Here is a 22,924-nt window from a genome sequence, read left to right as displayed (position 1 = left end):
TTTGCTACATTATTAATCATAATATTTATATAAAACACTAACTTTCATTTGTTCTTCAATTAAGCTATTTTGAACAGATTAAACTCCTTTAAACCATTTGTTTCATTTACAAATATGGTTAATTAATATTCCCCTAAGCATTTTGAGCTTATGTATATACTTTATAAATACTTCATACATTTGATATACTTGATTTTCTCTTTTAGCATGTCAGATACCTGACAGAACAGAATTACAGCCCTGCTTGGCCATATCTTGCTAGCACCTAAAGCCCACTTGTGAGTTGAAAATTCAATCTGAAGAGTAAATCAACTTTCAGTCAACATCTCAACATCATTCTCAAACCAAATGAAATTATCCCACACCTTTTTGTTCAAAAGCATAAAACTAGCATGTCTGATTCTCTTAAAAATTATAAACGCTATTTTAAATAACAAACACAGATTGCTCTGAACTTATCACCTGGTGTTAATACTACAGAGTTGGCTTATTTTGTTATTCCCATACTTCATTCTAAATTTTCCTGGGATTTAAAGAGTATTTACCCAATGAAGGGGGTTAGGTTTACCAACTCAGGTATGCTGAGGTTGTTGGCTTGAAAATTCAAGACCACAGTGTGGTAATTTTTTGGTCACAGAGGCAAGGTCTGTACACAGGACATGAAGGGTGTGTACTGCCAGATGAGTGTACCCTGTCTAGAGCCTCTGTCAACAGGTATCCCCATGTCCATGCTCTTCAGGTGATAAATCAGTGTACAACCTGCTTCTTGTGGACCATTTTTTCAATTCCAACAATAGATTGTTGTCAGTTAATTTCTTCATTGCCCAATTGAATTCTGCATTCTAGATGATTCTTGTCCATCTCTCAACCTCAACCATAATGCCATTTCAGTAATAATCTCTCATATCCTATTAGTTTCTCAGTCCTGGCACTATTGACATTTGGGGTTCGATGATTCTTCATCATAAGATGCTGTCCCTGGCATTGTAGGATTTAGCAGCATCCCTGGCTCCTACCCACTAGATGCCAGTAGCACTGTGAGCTCCTGTTTCTGCCAGCTCCAAACATTGCCAGATGTCCACTGGGGGCAAATTTGCCCTGAGCTGAGAACAGCCCTGTATTGGACTTGTGGGTCCTGCATTTCTCTCATGCTTCTATCTGGCCGTCAGCTGTAAGTCCTTCTAGTGAAACTAACTGAAAAGGTAGGCTAGGATCAGCTGGTACCCAATCTTGAATGCCAGACCGAGAGTTTATACTTAATCTCGTAGGCAGTGAAAAGCCATCAAAAGTCTTTGAAAGGATGAACCTGATGACTGTGGTGGTACATTATATACTTCATGCACAACATACTTGAAAGGAGCTGGGCTCAGAGAGATCAAATCTCTTGCCTGTAGTGCATAGTCACTCAGCATTAGAGTCAGGATGTGATCCTCAGCCTGTGTGATCAAAACTCGTGCTCGGACTTCCCTGGTGGCGCAGTGGTTGAGAGTCCGCCTGCCGATGCAGGGGACACAGGTTCGTACCCCGGTCCGGGAAGATCCCACATGGCGCGGCGCAGCTGGGCCCGTGAGCCATGGCCGCTGAGCCTGTGCGTCCGGAGTCTGTGCTCCGCAACGGGAGAGGCCACAACAGTGAGAGGCCCGCGTACCGCAAAAAAAAAAAAAAAAAAAAAAACCTCGTGCTCATTCCTCTGCCTCTCACCAGCACAGGGTTAGACCAGCACTGTTCACCCAGCTGGCATCCTCATCTCATGGCAAAGCCTGGGAGCCTAGTTATGGCAGCTGCTTGTTGAAATAGTACAGACTGTAGCAGCGGACTGAAGACCAGCCTCGGGGCACAGAGGGTAGGAGCCAGGAGAGAGCTGGGATAGGAAGACTGACAACGTGCTTGTCTTACTCTCCAGGTGGGCCGTCTGCAGCTGTCCCACAACCTGAGCTTTGTGATCCTGGTGCCCCAGACCTTGAAACACCGTCTTGAAGACATGGAGCAGGCTCTCAGCCCCCCTGTCTTCAAGGCCATCATGAGGAAGCTGGAGTCGGCCAAGTTCCATCCTACTCACCTGATGATGCCTCGCATCAAAGTAAAGAGCAACCAGGACCTGCTGGGTGAGCCCTGGCAGGACTGATCCTAGGCCATCAGAGGAGAGGAGGTTGTGATGGTGGGCTGGGGGTGGAGGAATTCCGTGAACCCTCTCATCCGTAATCTCAGGTTGCCCCTCAATCCTCTGATTATCCCACTGAATCGTGGAGGAAGCTGAGACTCAGAAAGTCTGCATGACTTACGCACGGTCCCTTAAGCTGGTTAGAAGTGAGCCGGAGCCCCAGTATAGGTCTACAGCTGTCCCAGCTGTTTCCATTGCGGTCCCTTGTGACATAGACCCTGGGGACAGGTCACCGAGGTGGGAGTGGATGCTCCTCCCTCAGAGGCGTGTCATAAAACTCAACCACCCCACAGAATATGCAAGAAGCTCTCTACTAAAAGGGTCTGGAGGCTTCTGAGTTCAGGGGAGTCAACAGATACGCTGTTTCCTAACCTTAGACCTCACTTCCTGATCTTTGATGTCATGTCCAAATATATCACTTCATTTTCTGTTATAGAACTTGACTTCCTAATAGATGACCTTGTTTCCTAGTATATGACATCACACCCTTGTATGTGACCTCATTTGAGAACATATGTCCTCTTTCCAATACGTTACCTCACTTCCAAGGGCCTTGTTGATAAGGAAGCAATGGCATCACTTTTCAGGGTTTTGGGGGTCGGGGGCAAGGCTTCTCACCACTTGAGAGAAAGTGGTGGTTGGAGTGAAGATGGGCCCACTGTTAGAGGATCCCATGAACTGGACCGGAAGGCACATTATAATGCGATTATAATTTGATAAACAAGGAGGAGGAGGAGAAAGAGGGAATTGGAACTTGGGACAAACCCAGAAAATTCAGGACAGACGTCTCCAACAGCTGAGGGTTTTGTGCTGGTTTTTTTTTTAATTGCAGTATTTTAAAAAATATTTTAAATTATTATTTTTTAATTTAACTTTTAAAATTTTTATACAATTTTATGTTTTATTTTTTGGCTGCATTGCGTCTTCGTTGCTGCACGCAGGCTTTCTTTGGTTGCAGCGAGTGCGGGACTACTCTTCATTGTGGCGTGCGGGCTTCTCGTTGCAGTGACTCCTCTTGTTGCGGAGCACGGGCTGTAGATGCACGGACTCAGTAGTTGCAGCACGTGGGCCCTGGAGTGCGCGGGCGTCAGTAGTTGTGGCGTGTGGTCTCAGTAGTTGTGGTGCACGGGCTTAGTTGCTCTGCAGCATGTGGGGTCTTCCCAGACCAGGGCTCGAGCCCACGTCCCCTGCATTGGCTACTGGATTCTTAACCACTGCGCCACCAAGGAAGTCCCTTTTGTACAATTTTTAAAGGTTACTTTCCATTTACAGTTACTACAAAACATTGGCTGTATTCCCCGTGTTGTACAATCGTGCTGGTCTTTGACTTATTGTTTTTCTCTGGTTATGCCCTAGAATTCTTTGACTTTACCTACAACCTCAACCTGTGCGGGCTGACAGAGGACCCGGACCTGCAGCTTTCTGCGATGCAGCATCAGTCCGTGCTGGAGCTGACGGAGAGCGGGGTGGAGGCGGCTGCGGCCTCCGCTATCTCTGTGGCCCGCAGTTTGCTGGTCTTTGAAGTGCAGCAGCCCTTCCTCTTTGTGCTCTGGGACCAGCAGCACAAGTTCCCGGTCTTCATGGGGCGGATATATGACCCCAGGACCTGAGACCTACGGGAGGCCGACCAGGGCAAGCCCGACCCCTCTGGCCTCAGCTCTTCTAGTCGCAGCCCTGCTGCTGCCTGCCTGGACTTGTCCCCAGCTGCCTCGCATCTCAGGTCTGCCCTCCACCTGAAGGGCTCCCGTGGGGTCTGGTGAGGGGACCTGCTTCTATCATCCCTTCCCTGTGACTCTCCAAAGCACTTTTTGCAGCTTTCTCTGGTACAAATATAGCAGACCCTACAAATAAAACCTGGCAGACCATGACTTCCTCTCTCATCTGCCTTTCAACTTTAGACGACTAGGGCTTCCGAGGCCCCTATATCGGCTAGCTATTGCTATAACAAGTCACTCCAAACTTAGTGGCTTAAAATAGCAAGTATTTATTATTTCACATAAGTCTGGGGGTTAGGACTGAGTGGTCTTGCTGATCTGGGACGGACCTGGCTGACCTTCCCTGGGCTCGCTCATACATCTGTAATAGTTGGTGGGTTGGTTGGGGATGACTGATCTACGATGGCCTCAGCTGGAACACCTTGGCTGTCCTCTGCATGTCTCTGGCATCCTTCCAGCAGTGCTAGCCTGCAGTGGCAGAGTTCCAAGTGAGGAGTCAAAGATAGGCAGTCTTTTTCACACCCTGCACCTCTGCTTGCATCACGTTTACCATTGTCCCATCAGCCAAAGCAAGTCACATGGCCAGACCCAGAGTTAGAGTGGAAAGGCACTACAAAGTGGCAGGGCAGAGTCATTAAGTGGGGGCTTTTCATGCAGTCCATTTATCACAGCCCCTATCTCGCTTATTTGTTTGCAACAACTGTGACAACAGTAATAACAGTAGCTAACATTGTTGGCAACTTACACAGGCTATCTGCTAAGAGCTTTGCAGACATTTAATCCTCACAACAACTTTATATGGTCAACTCTAAACTCGGAAAGGCTGTCTTGCTCAAAGTCCTGCAGTTAGATGGCAGAACTGGGATTTGAAAGCACATCCTTATGACTCTGAAGTCTAAGCTCAAACCCACTTTCTTCTATGTCTCTGCCTTTCTATCTTCAAGTCCTGCCTTTTCTTCATATTTTATTTGCTCAACCAACTGATTGAGTACCTAGCATGTGTCTGGCACTACACTAAGCACAGAGGATATAAAGATGACTTAAACCTAATGTCTGCCTTTAAAACCTATCGCTTGGGACTTCCTTGGTGGTCCAGTGGGTAAGACTCCACGCTCCCAATGCAGGGGGCCCAGGTTCGATCCCTGGTCGGGGAACTACATCCCACATGCATGCCGCAACCAAGAGCCCACATGCTGCAACTAAGAGCCCGCCTGCTGCAACTAAAGAGCCCACATGCTGCAACAAAGATCCCGTGTGCTGCAACTAAGACCTGACACAGGCAAAATAAATAAATTTTAAAAAATAAAAACAAAACCTATAGCTTGATGGGGGAGACAGATAGGAAGATTGATTTTTAACACAGAGCACTTTTTTTAGATATTAAATATCTCTGAAGATATTTCTTAATAAGTTTTCCTGGGGGACTTCCCTGGTGGTCCAGTGGTTAAGACCCCACGCTTCCACTGCAGGGGACGCAGGTTTGATCCCTGGTCAGGGAACTAAGATCCCACATGCCACACATCGTGGCCAAAAAAAAAGAAAGGTTTTCCTCATTTCCAGCTTCTACTCTGAGACTCTGAAGCTCCAGCGCTTAGCCCTTCTATTTCCCTGTTTGCCGTCTTCTTCCTTCTCATCCTGTCTTTTTGTCTCAATCTCCTGTCTCTATTCCTTTCTTTGCCTCCATTTCTCCCCCACCGCCCCGGCCACTATGTCTCTCTCCTCTCCCATCCTTCCTCTCTCCTTGTTACAATGTTGTCAACCCAAACATGCTCACTGATTTCTGGCTTTAGCCCTTCAACTGCAGGTCTGGTCGTCCTTGCCCCCTGCCACTTACCCCCCATTTGCCCCTCACCTCCCAGCTCTCTCACACACTCAGACATTCAGGTTCCCAAGCACAAACAGCCCAGAGGTATGACTACTTTCCCAGGACAACACATGGGGATTCAGCCATCAGTCCACAGACATTTATCAGGTATCTGATTTAATTTTCTAATAGTGTCTCAATTTAGGTCAAAGTAGTCCTGCCTGAAATGGTTCTGTGGGGAGAGTGTTTTCCTTAAGGCCATCAGAGCCATTAGGATATATGCTTACATCACTGCAGCTCTCACCATAGGCACTTCTATAGAATCTGGCTTCTCTGTACCCCTCTCACATACCCTGGTGATAAGGAGAAGCAGGCATGGGAGGGCAGTGCAGTAACTGACCTAGCTGGATACTGCAGCCACACTTGCAGCTCTCTGCCCTTTGGGCTGGTTTCCTTCTCTATGGCCTGGGAGGGGTGCCAAGATCAGGGCTGAAATGCAGGATCGGTGGTGACCCAAGCTTCCTTTTTTTTTTTTTTTTTGCCACGCCGCACAGCATGTGGGATCTTAGTTCCCCGACCAGGGATCGAACCCGTGCCCCTGCGTTGGAAGCGCAGAGACTTAACCACTGGACAGCCAGGGAAGTCAAGACCCAAGCTTCCTGTGTGCTCTTTCTAGATTATGCATGTTCTGGTTGAGGTCAGGGGTTTCTGAGAGGGGAAGAAAGAAGACATGGTGGGTGTTCATGGCTTATCCCCTGCCCTGTCGTTCATCTACTACTGCTTGCTTCCTGATCTTCAGACTGTGCTTCAGGACCCGGCTCCCCGTGTGGACTGTGGGCAAAACCTAAGAATGGCAGGTCCCCAGCCAGAGGCCTTCCCTGCAGCTCAGTCTCCCAGCCAAGGCTGAGAGCCAAATAAGAATCACCCACACTTGATTTGTAGTTTGGTGGACATGGAGAGACCGCTCACATCAGGCTTCATTTGCAGAGTGATCTCTGTATGTCCTTCCCTTCTCAGTCAATTTCTCAGGCTGCTGGAGAGATGCCAAATTCCCATCTGGGGGGCTGGACTTACACTGAGCCTTATGTGAGGAACTGTTGAAAGCAGTCACCTCTCAGATTCAGGAAGATTCCCCCCTCCTTGGGGGAGATCCTGATGTCATAAAGATGGTGCTCAGGGCCAACCCAAAATTTGACGGAGAATGTGATCCTGACCCATGGGCACAGAGCTTTACAAATTTTTTAACCCTCCTGACCATGCTGAGAGCCAGGTATTATTCCTGTTTGTGAGATAAGGAAGCGGCAACTCAGAAAGATTAACTATCCAGATATCACACATCTATAAATTGATCCCACATTGTCTGAATTCGAATGTACGAGGTGGCTTATTGGGCCAGGTGTATTTCCTTTCTACTCAAACTAGACTATACATCAGATTTGGGACTTCCCTGGTGGTGCAGTGGTTAAGAATCCGCCTGCCAACACAGGACACATGGGTTTGAGCCCTGGTCCTGGAAGATCCCACATGCCGCGGAGCAACTAAGCCCATGCACCACAACTACTAAGCCTGCGCTCTAGAGCCCATGAGCCACAACTACTAAGCCCGCATGCCACAACTACTGAAGCCCACGTGCCTAGAGCCCGTGCTCCCCAACAAGAGAAGCCACCACAATGAGAAACCCACGCACCGCAACAAAGAGTAGCCCCTGCTTGCTGTAACTAGAGAAAGCCCGTGTGCAGGAACGAAGACCCAATGCAGCCAAAAATAAATAAGTAAAATAAATAAATTGAAAAAAAAAGAAAAACAAGAATTGCCTGCCCATGCACAAGACATGGGTTTGCTCCCCGGTCCGGGAAGATCCCACATGCCATGGAGCAACTAAGCCCGTGCGCCACAACTACTGAAGCCCACGCACCCTAAAGCCTGCATGCCGCAACTACTGAGCCCGCGCCTACAGCCCATGCTCTAGGCGCAACAAGAGAAGCCACTGCAATGAGAAGCCCTCGCACTGCAACCAAGAGTAGCCCCCGCTCGCGACAACTAGAGAAAGCCCGCATGCAGCAACGAAGACCCAATGCGGCCAAAAGTAAATAAAATTAAAAATGATAATAATAAATCAGATCTGTGTTTTTTATGCCCTGTACCATGTGCCCCACCACGCCTATCAAAGTGCCTTACATTAAAAAAAAAAAATCTATTAAGTTAATGAATGATTGAATGAATGCATCACCACATCCAGGTGGGGCAAAGAGGAGATCCCTTTACATCTGGAAAGAGTAGAAAGTCTGAGAGTGAAGGGGATTTAAATATTTTCTGTTCTGAGGCTTCTCTTGTAAGAGGGCACGTGTCCCTTTTAGGGGGTTAGTTTGTTGAAAACGATAAACATTTATTTAGCTCATGAGCCACTGAGTCTGTGAGGGCCTGGCAGGTTTAGGGTGGCCTTGATTATGTGTCTGCTGGACTCAGCTGGGGGGTTAGCTGGAAGGTCTGATGAGGTTTGGCTTTGGGTTTGTACAGGCTCTTCCATGTGGCTGGGACCTTGGCTGAAATGAATCAGCTCACCGGCTCTGCTCCATTTGGTCTCTCATTTTCCAGGAGGCTAGTCTGGTCTTATTCAAATGGAGGTTGCAGGGGTCTAAGGAAGTGGGCAGAAACACACAAGGCCTCTTGAGTCTGAAGCTAGGAAGTAATATAACATCACTTCTGCCTCATTCTATGGACCAAAACAAACCATCAGGCCAGCTTAGATTCAAAGCGTCAGGGAAATGTGTCCACATTTTTTTTTTTTTTTTTTGGCTGTACCGCACAGCTTGCAGGATTTTAGTTCCCTGACCAGGGACTGAACCCAGGCCTTCAGCAGTGAAAGCACAGAGTCCTAACCACTGGACCGCCAGGGAATTCCAGAAACGTGTCCACTCTTAAGACCTGCAGAGTCATTTTGCAAAAGGCATGCATATAAGGAGGCATGAATAACTGTGGCCATTTTTCTAATCTACCATAGTGGTCTTATGTATATGTAGAGAAAGTCAGCAACTTTCCCCAACAGCTTGCTACTCTGAGATTTTCCTTAAACAATCAAGAACTTTTTGTCTGTATCGTTATAATATTAGAAACAACTTATTACATGGAATGTCATGTTGCTTGTGTGTAATTTTACCCTTCCTTTTCTGCTATCTCTGTGGCTGGCATACTTAACCCCCAGCTCCTCCACCCACAGGGGTCCCTTTTGAGGAAGACAGAGGGCCATACACTCATAAACACACACATCTAAGACGCCCACCTCCTCGTCCTGCCCTGCAGTCCCACTCTGGGATAGGCAAAGTTCCAGTGATCTGCTTCCCATCCCCAGTGACACAATGCTCCACTGGTGGATTTAGTCGAGGGTGTTCAGAGAAAGAATCTTCGAGTGGGATTAGGGTTGCATTGCAGTTAGTCCTTGCTGCCACATGGTGTCACTGTTGAAACTTTGTCCCGTGTAGCCTCTTGGACACATAATCTGTTCCAGATTCTTAAACAGCTACTGCGGGGATTTAAACTTTGATTCCAGAGTTAACAATTTACACTCAATCAGCCACTGTTTTCAAAAGTTCAATACCTTTAGGTTCTACCTGGATTCCAGAAGACTTCCCGACCTGAGCCACATGCTGTGTCAGAATCCACCTGGTCCCTAAAAACCCTTAGGGCTGGGATTAAGAATAACTGTAAAAACTACCTAATATGCATTACGCATTTACCAAGCTGAGACATTTTCATGGCGTACATAATTTCATTTAAGAGGAGATCACACCTTATGAAAAAGATATGCTACCGAAGACGCTGGATAATTCAAGACTCACATAATTTGACACTATATTTCCCAGAAGAGTAATTGTAAAAGGTAGGGAAAGGAATCTTCAACTACTGTAGAATATGTTTGCCTTTGTGCTATTTTTTATTTACTGAACACTAAAAGTCTCACGTTTCACAGAGTAGGCGCTCCTAAACTAACTTCTTGGCATGTTATGACAGTTACTTGGGCTTTTTCATAATGTTTTATCATATCTAACTTCCATTACAAAGTTATTGATTTTGGAGAGCGTTTTTTGGCGCTAACGCCACCGCTTAATGAACTCTAAGATAACATCATTCTAGTATACAGAAAATATTTTATTTATTTATTTATTTATTTATTTATTTATTTATTTATTTATTTTTGCGGTACGCAGGCCTCTCACTGTTGTGGCCTCTCCCGTTGCGGAGCACAGGCTCCGGACGCGCAGGCTCAGCGGCCATGGCTCACGGGCCCAGCTGTTCTGCGGCATGTGGAATCTTCCCGGACCGGAGCACGAACCCGTGTCCCCTGCTTCGGCAGGTGGACTCTCAACCACTGCGCCACCAGGGAAGCCCTAGGACACCTCTTGCATCCTGACCTGCTTTGGCTACCAGGGACCTCAGGAAGGGGCGTGGTCGTATTTGTTATTTCCTCCCTCAGGACATGGCTGCCTACCAGTCAAGTGACTTCTTCAAACTGAAAGTCCCCTTCAAGTGAACCCAACAAAAATCTAGCATTTGATGTATTCTTCTCATTGCATATTTAACCATGTCTTGACTAGCAACTTAGCACACATGCACACTCACATAGGTGTGTGTAAGTACACACAAACGTACATAGGTGCACATGCATGCATACGCTGATACCAGAGTCACAAATATACACATATATCTGCATCCACACCCACGTACAGAAGCACACGCACACCAGCCGCTGGAAGACTGTGCCAGAGTTTCAGGGCAAACTTTACACCCAGCGCCAGCCCTGAGCCCTGAGGAGGGCCTCCCAAGCAGGAGGAGCAGGGAACACTCCCCCAGGGGAAGGATCTCAGGGCCAGTTGGCACTAATTACAAGCCATGGAATACGCTCGCTCATCCATCATCCCCGAGCGACAGTCTGCCCGCCCAGCCCCCTCCCCCATTCCATTCCATTTCTCCTTGAGTGACCGGGAGATCGGCTGTACAGAGTTAAGGGCACACTCTGGCTCAGCTGTTGGCCTTCTGTTCTTCCCTCTCCACGCTCCAGGGGCTCTTGTGAAGCTCCCCACTCCTCTCCCTCGCTTAAGCCCCTTTCACTCGGGCTTTTATCACGTGCCCCACCCTGGGCTTCATTTTCAGTATTTCACTGAAACTTAGCAGTAATCCTGTGACTTGGTATTGTTTTGCCAGATTTGCAAATGAAGAAAAGCAGCCTCTCAGAAATGATTTGCTCAGGGTCACCCAGCTGGGCAGGCTAGCAGTGCTATTCAAACCAGATTCTGCCATTTGCGCAGGATCCCAGCGCATCTCCTACCCTCCCCCACCTCCATGCGGTGACTCCCCAGCTCACCGTCTCAGGTTTGAAGAGCCTGCTTATTGCTGAGTGTTTCCTCTTGGAAACCCCACGAGCACTTCTTCCTCGTCTTCTGTCCTAAATCAACGAAACAGCCAGAGTCTGAAGGAGTCCCACAGTGGGAGACCAAATACCAGTCCCACGGGCCAAGGGTCAGGGGCTGAGCAGAAAACGCATGGCAACAGCCAGGTGGGTGAGACGGGCGAGCAAGGTTCTGGAGGATGGCCTCACCGTGGACACAAGGTGCCTGACTGGTGGCCAGCTCCAGGGTACAGCGTCAGAGCCAACTCCCCTTCTGCTGCCACAGCCAGACTGTCAGCCCTGTATCCCCAACCCCTGCTCATCAAGCTGTGCTTCGTGGGGACTGGGTGTCCTGGGGGTGCCTCTGGGCCCCTTTAGAGGGTGAGGCCAGGGCAGTGTGCGCCTCATTAGAAAAATCTGCTCCCCTGATGAAATAGTTTTGAAAACCTCCTGGAAGGCAGTGACTATGTCTTTTCGTCATTATCCTCAGCTTCAAGCATGGAGCCTGGCTCCTACCGAGTTGGCCCTCAGTACATATTGGCTAAATCAAAACAAAAGAAAACAATGCCTTTCTGAACCCTGTCCACTTATTTAAATGCTGTCATTCTTCTAAGTCCAGTGCAAACCACATCCTCCCCTCCCCACCAGTAGTGTTCTCTACTTTTCCCAGCCAATGTCACCATGTTCATGAGTGTTTGCCTTCTCACTCCAGCTACTCGGAAGCTCTTTGGGAAGCTGATTCAGTCCATGCTTCTCTGATACCATCTATGCCTATAAATGCGTAACAAATGCTTTTGATTCAAAGTGTGCAACATCCATATTTGGGTAAAGATTTCCTTGTATAATGATGACATTGACGTTATTCTTATTTTCTGTGTCTCCTAACGAAACCACTGGAGGAAGGAATACCAAGGCGCAGCTTCTCATAGTTACTGTCAGCTAGGGTTTTGCCTGATAAGTTACTTCTCAATGAGAGAACCACACATTTGTGTTAGGTGGTCTTTCTTCCTTACTGCTGCTCGAGGCCTTTGATCCTTGGGGGTCAAGATTTAGGATTCAGGGGTGGATGGCTTCAGTCAGAACTGGACAATGGTTCTGCACTTTTCCTGTAAGTAGACATCTGGAGTCTAGAATTTTAGTGGCTCTAGGATTCAACAATGTGACAGCCCTGCAGCTCCTCTTATCTATTCAAACAGGCCGCCTAAAGAGAATCTGTACTCTGTAAACGTCCTGAGGCACCTTTTCCCTTTCCCTCTAATTGATATGCAGTATCTATAAAACTCCCAGATTCATCCACCTTGTTTCCACCTAAGATGTTTACCCTAACAATTATTTACACACAGGAAAAGAAAAAAACAAACAAACCATGAAGCTCCCCACCAAAGGATAATGAAAGAAAGAAGAGAACTAGTCTCTGATACTAAGTAGTCTCATAAGAAGCACCATTCTTGCAGCATTAGCCACAATAGCTCAGAGATAGAAGCAACCTAAACATCCACTGGTCGAAGAATATGTGGATGGGACTTCCCTGGTGGCTCAGTGGATAAGAATCCGCCTTCCATTGAAGGGGACATGGGTTCGAGCCCTGGTCCGGGAAAATCCCACATGCCGCAGAACAACTAAGCCCATGCACCACAACTACTGAGCCTGTGCTCTACAGCTCGCGAGCCACAACTCCTGAGCCCGTGTGCCTAGAGCCCATGCCCTGCAACGAGAGAAGCCACCGCAATGAGAAGCCCGTGCACCGCAACGAAGAGTAGCCCCCGCTCACCACATCTAGAGAAAGCCGGTGCGCAGCAACGAAGACCCAAATGCAGCCAAAAAAAAAAAAAAAGAAGAATATGTGGATAAAGAAAATATGGCATATCCATACAAAGGAATACGATTCAGTTTAAAAAAAGGAAGGAAATCCTGCCACATGCTACAACATGGATGAACCTTGAGGACATTATGCTAAGTGAAATAAGCCAGTCCCAAAAGACAAATGATGTGCAAGTCTACTGACGTGAGGCATCTAACGTAGTGGGACTCTTAGAGAGTAGAATGGTGGTTGCCAGGGGCTGGAGGGAGAGGCAACAGGGGCCTTGCTGTTCAACACGTGCAGTGTTTCAGTTTTGCAGGATGAAAAAGTCTTAGAAATCTGTTGCACGACAATGTGCATATAGTTAACACTTCCGTGCTGTACACTACAAATGGTTAAAAGGGTAAATTGTATAGGTTTTTTTACCACAATTTTTTTAAAAAGCACCATTCATGGGCAGCAAGTCTGTCCCAGGGATTTCCCAGGAAATCCCACCATAACTGTACACAATGGGCATTGTTTTCTTCACTTCAGAAAGGGAAGAAAGGAGAGGTCCAGAGACATACTTGAACCTGTGGCCATCTGACTCCAGCAGCTATGCTTTCTCACCACTGCACAGACCCCTCCACTCTCACGTGGGATTGGGCTGGTGACCACCGCGCCACAGATGAGAGCAGTGAGTGGGGTTGTGAGTAGAGAGAAGTTTCTCTGGTTTTGTAAGACTTTCCAGGTCAAACCACCTCTCCCAACGTGTTAACAGTCTCCCCCAATATGTTCCCCACTTCTTCCTTTGTAATAGAACCCCTGAGTTTTAGCTGGTTACCTGGAGGAAATAAAGATTTCCTCCCCTGAAATTAGCTGTGGCCATGTGACTAAGTTCTGGCTAATGGGATATAAGGAGAAGAATCATAGGTAACTTCTGGAAAGTCTCTTTATTTATTTATTTATTTATTTTAAATTTATTTTTGGCCATGCCGTGCGGCATATGAGATCTTAGTTCCCTGACCAGGGATTGAACCCGTGCCCCCTGCAGTGGAAGCTTGGAGTTTTAACCACTGGATGGGCCACCAGGGAAGTCCCTGGAAAGTCTCTTTAAAAGAGGGGCACACCCACGCATTCATTGTAGGAAATTTATAAAAAGTGGACAAAAAAATGATAATGGTCCAAAAATAAATATTCTTAATAATTTAACGTAAAAAAAGAAAAAAAAAAGAGGGGCACACCCTTCTTCAGTCCTTCTTCCTGCCTTCTATTGGCTGGAATAAAACATGATGGCTGGAGCTTGAGTGGCCATAATGGGTCATGAGGTAGAAACTAATATTAACTGATAACTCCAACCATAGCACGTTGATACCATCATGTGAGGCCCTTGCACACAATGAGGGCATCTGATTTATCGATGCTGCATATGTTACATATGAGAGAAATCTGAAGTCATCCCATTGATCCTGACAGGTCTAGTAGGACCTAGATCCTTCAGTGCTTATGGTTGGATGAAATCACAAGATCCATGTGCCCACAAAGAAATTATAGAGGTTCTGAGGACAAATATTTGTAAGTTAGAAGCCGAAATCATTGACTTCTCCCGTTTTCCCATTCATTCATTCATTCATTCAACAAGTAGAAGTTGAGAGCCCACTATGTGCTAGGCACTGTTGTAGCCCTGGAAACATAATGTCAAACAAGACAGAGTCCTTGTCCCCGGAGATCATGCACTTTTATGGACTGATAATATCTTCCTTCTACTTCCCACCGTGTGGTATGAAATGTCCCACGTAGTGGGAGGTGGGGGCGGGGGTGACTGGAACGTGGGAGGAATTTTGAAATGTGGCCAAAGGGGAGCAATTTGCTCTCACCCCAGATTTCCTGAGAAAGTCCATTTTGGTGCCACAGAGGAGACATTCCTATGTCTTGTTCCGGCTTGTGCTGGGGGTGGGGATTGAGTCAGAGCTACAATATGAGATCAATAAACTCACCTAAGAATCCACCACCCGAACCAGTTCTTTAAGTTTCTCCAGGGTCCAGACTCCCTGGTGGCGCAGTGGTTAAGAATCCGCCTGCCAATGCAGGGTACATGGGTTCGAGCCCTGGTCTGGGAAGATCCCACATGCCGCAGAGCAACTAAGCCCGTGTGCCACAACTCCTGAACCCGCGTGCCTAGAGCCTGTGCTCCGCAACAAGAGAAACCACCGCAATGAGAAGCCCACGCACCGCAACGAAGAGTAGCCCCTGCTCGCCACAACTAGAGAAAGCCCGCGCGCAGCAACAAAGACCCATGCAGCCAAAAAATAAAAATTAAATTAAACTAAAAATTTTTTTTTAAAAAGTCTCTCCAGGGTCCCAAAGGGCTCCAGCTACCAAAAATGATTCCTGGCATTAGTACTGGCAAATGTGGTGAGAAGTTCACCAGTGGGGAGGTTTTCTAAACCAAAATCATGGCATAAGATCTGAGAAGTTCCCATCCCTGTGGGGTCCACTAAAACTGAAAACTTTTGAAATCAGAACTCTCCCCAAATATAGACCTGGGGCCTATGGCATTGTATCGTACTAGCTAGCACCATCACCCTAAAATCCTTTTGCTGCTAGAAATTAATAAATCTTAAATTAATAGTTTGCAACACTATTCACAATAGTCAAGATGTGGAAACAACTGTCCATCGACAATGAATGGATAAAGAAAATGTGGTAAAGGCGTACATGGAATATTATTCAGCCTTAAAAGAGAAGAAAATTCTGCAATATGTGAAAACATGGGTGAACCTTGAAGATATTATGCTAAATGAAATAAGCCCATCTCAGAAAGACAAGTACTGCATGATTCCACTTACATGAGGTTTCCAAAATAGTCAAACTCTTAGAATCAAAGAATGGAACGGTGATTACCAAGAGCTGGATGGAGAGAGAAATGGAAAATTCCTAATCAACCAGCATAAAGTTTCAATTAGCAAGATGAATAAATCCTAGAGATCTGCTGTACACCATTGTACCTATCGTCAATAATACTGTATTGTACCCTTAAAAATCTGTTAAGAGGGTAGATCTCATGTTAAGTGCTTGTTAAGTATTCTCACCAAAATAAGATAAATTTAAAAAAAACCCTAGCAGTGAACTAACAATTGATCCTGCACTCATCTAGGCATTCTGATTGTTGCTCCTGAGAAATTTTCGTTCCATCTGGGGAGACATAACAAGGAAAAATAAAAAAGCACAACCTCTGCTCTAAGGGAGGCTCTTGGCCTGGTAGGGAATCGGACATAAACTAACCATAACTGCACGAGGCAGAAGGTGCAGCTAGAAAGGCAGGTAGAGTTCAGTTTGGAAGGCATCGAATGCCATGCGAAGAAGTTTGGAATGTAGTCTCTGTATGAAGGTCTCACCCGAGTTGATGAGAGGCTATGTCATCAAGATATTTAGGAATATCTAAATATTCTATTTAGGAATATCTAAATATTCTATAGAGCCCATGTTGCAGACGCCAGAGGGATCACAGGATCCTCTTGAAATGTACACCAAAACACAAAATACAGATTTTTCCAGAAAGAGTTACCTTACCCATAGATTTCATCAGCTTTTTAAAAAAAGGGTCCAGAGACTTCGCTGGCGGTTCAGTCGTTAAGACTCTCCATGCTTCCCCTGCAAGGGGCACAGGTCTGATCCCTGGTTGGGGAACTAGGATCCTGCAACTCCACGCAATGAGGCCAAAAAAATTTTTAATAAAAAAAATAAAGGGTCCATAACGCAATAAAGGTTAGAAAGCATTGTCTAAGCACCAGGGAGCCATCACAGTTTGGGGCAGATGATCTGAAGTCTGTGTTGTGGACTCACACTCTGATGGAGTGGAGATTGGAAAGAAAGTTTTTCAGAAGATGATCCAAAACCCCAAGGTGGATATTGAGGCGACAGGGGAATGGAGAAAACAGGGCATGTCTGAGAGGTAGAATGCACAGGATTTAGGGCAATTCTGGATGAAGGCGGCAGAGGGAAAGGAAGGTAAAGATTAGAATTTTGATTGGAATTCTAAGGAGAAAGACGTCAAAGAAATTATGACTGACTTCCAAATGACACAATTCTTTTAGTCTGCCTTAGAGACAGAAGGAATATTTTCACAAAACCAGTCCGGGGTGCCTTCCAAAGGACACGGTCACCAGGCAGTTTGCCAGAATTTCACTTTGTCTATGGTATGTTTTGATATGAGGGTCAGATACAGTATTCTCATCCTCTGAATCGTGTGATTCACATCCAGAAATTCTGTAAGATTCTAATGACTTGGAGGAAAACCTAGTTACTTGTTTAGCTGTATAGTTAAGATTGTATTTCATTGGGTCACCTTAGAGCCTCCCCCATCTTTGCGAAGGAAAAAGGTATCTCCTACGGTTCTATAGAGCCCATGTTGCGTGGGCTATTCCAACCTCCACAGCAAGTAAGGAAGGGCAAAAATGACTTCAAGGTTTTCACCCCAAGCAATTGTGTTATGCTTTTAAACTGCAAAATAGAATCAAGGAAGAGAAGCAGGTTTGTGGGGAAGATGAAGGTAAGATCATTAAATTGGGTTTGGGCAAACTGAATCCGAGGTATTTCTGAGACATTTTATCCATTAGGAACCTTTTGGTTGTGGGTGGCAGAATCCATCTGAAACCGATGTGAGTAGAAGGAATGTCCGGGCTTACATAACTGAAAACTCGAGAGGTCCTGCTGTAGGCATGGCTGTATCAGGTTCTCACATGATGTTATCAGGCACCTGTCTCTCCCCATCTCTTGCCTTCTTGTTCCTTATTATGTTTCCAGTTTAGGCAGATTCTCCTCTCCACGAGGCAGTAGTTATGACCAACAGCAGTTTCAAGCTTACCCTCTTCTGCCAGCAAAACTATGCCAGCAATTCCACTCTCTCCAAAGTTCTGGCAAACATCTCAGGTCTAATTCTTTTTTTTTTTTTTTTAACGTGTGCATGTTTTTGGTTTTTTTTTTAAATTAATATTAATTAATTAGGCTGTGTTGGGTCTTCATTGCTGCACACAGGCTTTCTCCAGTTGTGGCAAGCGGGGACTACTCTTCGTTGTGGTGCGTGGGCTTCTCACTGCGGTGGCTTCTTTTGTTGCAGAGCAAGGATCTAGGTGCGCGGGCTTCAGTAGTTGTGGCTCGTGGGCTCAGTAGTTGTGGCTCACGGGCTCTAGAGCGCAGGCTTAGTAGTTGTGGCGCACAAGCTTAGTTGCTCCGTGGCATGTGGGACCTTCCTGGACCAGGGCTCGAACCTGTGTCCCCTGTATTGGCAGGCAGATTCTTAACCACTGAGCCACCAGGGAAGCCCCTCAGGTCTAATTCTGATTGACTTTGATCAGATACCCATCCTTGAATCCATTATTGTTGTTTAATTGGCTCAATCTTCTGTGGTTGACAGCCTCAATTATGTCCCCCAGTGATCCTGCTTCCTAGATTCATACTCTTGTTTTATCTTCTCCTCTTGAGTAACTTACTTCTAACCAACAGAATATGGCAATGTTGAGGGGTTGTCACTTCTGTGATTAGGTTACAAAGACTTTGACTTCCATCTTGCTAGCAGACTCTGTCTTGCTGGCTTTGCTGATGCAAGCTGCCATGTTGGAGACACCCACATTGCAAGGAACTGAGGGTGGCCAACAGCCACCAAGGAACCGAGACCCTCAGTCCAACAGCACTTGAGGAACTGAATCCTGCCAACAACTCTGAAAGTTAACGTGGAAGCAACTCCTTCCCCTTTGAGCCTTCAGATGAGACCCCAGCCCTGATACTTTGACTGCAGCCTCATGAGAGACCATGATCAGAGGACCCAACCAAACCCTGCCCAGATTCCTGACCCACAGAAACTGTGAGAAAATAAATGTGTGTTGTCTTAAGCCACTAAATTTTGGACTAAATTGTTATACAGCCATAGACCTAATACACGTGGGTTGTGGGACTGCCCCTGAAGGGGTAGGTGAGGTCAGCCTCGTGTGAACCATGCGGAATGAAAGTAGAGAACAGCTGTCTCCCCGGAGGAAAGCTAAGGTGTAGTTACTAGAAGCAGGATGGAATTCAGGCAGGCAAAAGCACCTGATACCTACCTCATACATCTACTTGGGAATGTAAGGTAGCAGCTGCAAACATACCTGGAGATATATTAGGTTGGCCAAAAAGTTTGTTTGGGTTTTTTCATGTTATGGGAAAACCCAAACGAACTTTTTTGCCAACCCCAATAGACTTGGGCAGCGATTCTTGCACAGGTGATTGTTGAAACTGTAAAAATGGATGAAATTGCCCTCAAAGAGAGAAGGGCCAAGGGCAGATCTCTTAGGAAGAGCAACAATTAAGGGGTAGATGGAAGAAGAGGCAAAGGTGAGTAGGTGAGGGGCAGAGGTATAGGATGATGTGCTCGATAGGGAACAAATTCAGCTTGTCTGGTCGGTAAGAAAAGGATCTGAGGAGCTGCAGCACACTGTTAGAAATCTGGGCTTTCAGTTCGGAAGTTGTACATTGGGAAGTCATCAACGTAAATGAAAGTGTTAAAATCAGGTATGTGGATGATTCTGTCCAGTGAGAAGGCTGGAGGGGAGAAGAGGTCATGGACAAATCCTTGCAGAATGTGTATTTAAGCAGCAGGGGAGGGAAGAACACCCATGGGAAGGGACCTGAGGAGGAATAGTTGGAGACATAAGAGGCAGTTCAAGACTGGTCTAGTCTCCCAGAAACCATGAGCATTTCAAGACTGATACAGTCAAGAGAGGCAGAAGCTAAAGAGAGGTTGTGTGTGATGAGAATCGAGAAAAGAATGATGGGCCAGGGATGGGGACGTCCGTGGTGGTCCTAGTGGGAAACATTCCAGGGGAAAGTAGGGGCAAAAGCCAGACTGCATAGGTTTAAGAGTGGGTGGGACATGAAGGGGAGATGTGGCAAACTGACCAGCATTGTGAGAAGTTTCACGGTGGGTTATGGGAAGATTTGAGCATATCTGTAGGCTGAGGGGGAAAGTCCGGGCTGTGCCTTTCCACTCCCATCTCAGGGTAATTTCAGTTGACTTCCTTGAGTTCTGTTACAGCTTTCGGAGATGACAGGGTCCAAAACTGTCCACAAACCTTTGTTGTAAAGAGCCAGCTAGTAAATATACTAAGCTTTACCAGCCGTAAGGTGGTCTCTGTGGTGACCACTCAACTCTGCCATTGTAGTGTGAAAGCAGCCATAGGCAATGTGTCACCAAGTGAGCAGGGCTGTGTTTCAATGGACCTTATTTACCAAAAAAAAAAAAAAAAAAGCCACACACACTAAAAACACAAAAAAAACCCCAACAGGCAAAGGGCAAGATTTCATCCGTGGGCTATAGTTTGCTGAACCTTGTTCTAGGCTCATGGAAGGGGATTGGAGATGCAATAAATGGGGCAACTGATGAAGCAAGGATAGCATCAAGACCTCGGGGAAATGGGTTTGCCTCCGAAAGAAGGTTCTTGCGTCTATTTGGACACCTGTCGTTCTCTGACTTTCCTCTTTATGTGTCTGCCTTGTAACCCTCAACTACGAGCACCTTGGGGCTAGGAATGTTTCCCAGCAATGATTCCAGAGGCTTCCACACAGGAAGCCCTCAGACACATAAGCAGCTGAGAGGAGACACAAAGGCGCCTTATTGTGGAAGAAGGGGAAAGGAGAGAGACACATATGGAAAGGCCTGTGTCACCTCTGAGTTAGGAGCCATGAAGCCAAGTTCCCTCCACTGATGTTTAAGCAGAGAGGCAACATGTCTCTAATATTAGTTTCAGATTGCGTCCTTCCAAGAGGCAGAGGACTGAGGTAGAAGGTCTTGCTGTCTCACAAGTGGTATACTGGAATCTGGGGAGGACTGCGGAGATTAGGGAGGAGGGCAAAGGGCCACCTCCAGAAAGATCCTGGACATACTGTGGGATGGTGAGGAAGAAAGGGTACTGCAAAGCCCAGGAGCACTCTGGAAGTCCCGAGGGGGGAAGGGGGAGAAAAGAATGTAAGAGGGCCTGGGGCCAAATAGCTCCTGGGTACCTTTTTTTTTTTTTGGCCGCACTGTGCATCATCTTAGTTCCCTGACCAGGGATCGAACCTGTACACCCTGCTGTGGAAGCACGGAGTCTTAACCACTGGACCACCAGGGAAGTCCCTTGGCCTCCATTTTAAACTCCTGAGATGGGATGGGGCTGTACAGAGGTTTAAAAGCTGGTAAGTGAAAAAGGAAGCCTTCTTTATGCAGCTCACACCTGGGCACAGGGAATCCAGAGACTGGAGACTGAGCTAAGAGGGACCAAAGAGAGTCCATTCCGTCGCGGGGAACCAGAGTCCACTCTGCCTTGGGAAGGGTGTTTGTGGAACACAAATGGCGGCCTTCAGACTAAGGTAGAAGCTGCAGAAACCTGAGGGTGGAGGCACTGGGGTAGCTTGATGAATAGGTAGGAGGCATCTCTTGTCAGGGGAAAAGGGTAAGGGCATCTTCAAGAAAAATGATGTCATTGGAGCTGAGCCTAGCCTAGAGGGAAGTGTTCAAGCCCTCCACAACCTTTCTCAGCCTGACTTTCCATCCTTGCTATTCTCCTTCCTATATCCTAGGTTCCTACCGAATTTACAACCCATTCTAAGCACATACCACCATTTCCCCACCTTCCAGCCTTTGTGTTGTTTCCTCTCCTTGCCATTTCCTGGTCTTCCTTCCTCCCATCTTCTTGTCTTTAAATCCTTTCTGGTCTTCAACTCTTAGATGCTACTTCCTCCAGGAAGACTTCTTAGATTCCATTCCCAACTGGGAGCAATCCTTCCCTCCTCCGAACTCTTTGTCTGTCACCAGAGAAGTCATTTAGCAATTTTCACCTGTAATAAAGAAGTGCTGAGGACAGAAACCATTCTCCAGGCAGCTCTGTGCCTTCCCCTTACCCAGCGCACATTACCCAGGCAGACGCCCTCCACAAGTGGGGACTGGACAAGGGTCTGTACAAGCTCAGGCAGGTGCTACAGTCCCTTTTACCAGCTCCTGGGGCTGTTCTGTCTGCTGGGTTAGGGCCCTGTATGCACCAAGCCTGTAGCTACCAGAATCCTGGACACCCTGCACCCCTCCTCCTACAGAAGCCCCAGCTGCTTGCTAATTCTGCTTCCTGCTTTTAACCCAAGGATAAACCCAGGCTCACTCTTCTGTCTCTCGGCTGGCTTTCTCTCCTCATGGTGGGGAATGCCACAATGGGGCTCTTAAGCACATTGATTTAGGAAACAGGCTCTGAGCTACCTATGTTCTTACAACCCAGGAGCTCTGGGTATTCACGTGCTGGTTGGACAGCCTGTCTGCCTCTCCCATGGAGCTGGCTATCCCTTGGTATCAGCCATATTGGCTGATTTCAACCCCAGTTCACTTTTGGCCTGGGCTAGAGAAGTGCATTTACTGAATTAACTTAATAAAGTATGCGTGGTGGGCGTATAAGAGCTCCAAAGAGATGCACTAAGTTTATCATGTTAAATTGCTGTGTGCCCTTGGGCAAGTGACACCCCCCACCCTAACTCCTGTCGATATCTTGGCTTCTATCTTTGAAAAAACAAGAAGGTTGGGCAAACTTGCAAATCCTGCTAGCCCTAATCTTCCGTGTGTGTCGTGGGTGTGTGTATCTCAGCTCCCACAGAGCAGATCGACAATCATAAGAAAAGGGTTCCTGACAAAGGTGACAGGGATTCGAACATTTCCTAGGCGTTGATGCCCTTGGTGATTTGCAATTTGCATCTGGGAGATTTTGCACCTGAAGACAAAGAGAAAGGATTATTTTTTTTTAAGAAGATGTTGGGGGTAGGAGTTTATTAATTAATTTATTTATTTTTGCTGTGTTGGGTCTTCATTTCTGTGCGAGGGCTTTCTCTAGTTGTGGCAAGCGGGGGGCCACTCTTCATCGCGGTGCGTGGGCCTCTCACTATGGCGGCCTCTCTTGTTGCGGAGCACAGGCTCCAGACGCGCAGGCTCAGTAGTTGTGGCTCACGGGCCTAGTTGCTCCACGGCATGTGGGATCCTCCCAGACCGGGGCTCGAACCCGTGTCCCCTGCATTAGCAGGCAGATTCTCAACC

General features: G+C 46.9%; 1 protein-coding gene and 1 long non-coding RNA gene across 4 annotated transcripts in view; one reads left to right on the top strand and one right to left on the bottom strand.

Moving 5' to 3' along the window:
* The window catches only part of SERPING1 (serpin family G member 1), an 11,833-nt gene extending 7,804 nt beyond the window's left edge, over nucleotides 1-4,029 (top strand). For all 3 annotated transcript variants that reach the window (XM_004264126.4, XM_033413078.2, XM_049713735.1), the window contains 2 exons: nucleotides 1,904-2,105; nucleotides 3,518-4,029. In XM_004264126.4, coding sequence (XP_004264174.1) covers nucleotides 1,904-2,105; nucleotides 3,518-3,771 — 456 coding nt within the window. In that variant the 3' untranslated portion in view covers nucleotides 3,772-4,029. The remainder of the gene's footprint in view (nucleotides 1-1,903; nucleotides 2,106-3,517) is intronic.
* Nucleotides 1-22,924, bottom strand: part of LOC117198150 (uncharacterized) — a 27,388-nt gene extending 4,464 nt beyond the window's left edge. The window contains exons 1-2 of the long non-coding RNA XR_004479152.2: nucleotides 21,487-22,924; nucleotides 11,040-11,120 (exon numbers count right to left, since the gene is read on the bottom strand). This is a non-coding gene — a long non-coding RNA (uncharacterized LOC117198150). The remainder of the gene's footprint in view (nucleotides 1-11,039; nucleotides 11,121-21,486) is intronic.

This window comes from Orcinus orca, chromosome 8, assembly GCF_937001465.1.
Source record: "Orcinus orca chromosome 8, mOrcOrc1.1, whole genome shotgun sequence".
Lineage (NCBI taxonomy): Eukaryota > Metazoa > Chordata > Mammalia > Artiodactyla > Delphinidae > Orcinus > Orcinus orca.
The sequence above is the reverse complement of the archived record's forward strand: the minus strand, read 5'-3'. Positions and strand labels throughout refer to the sequence as shown.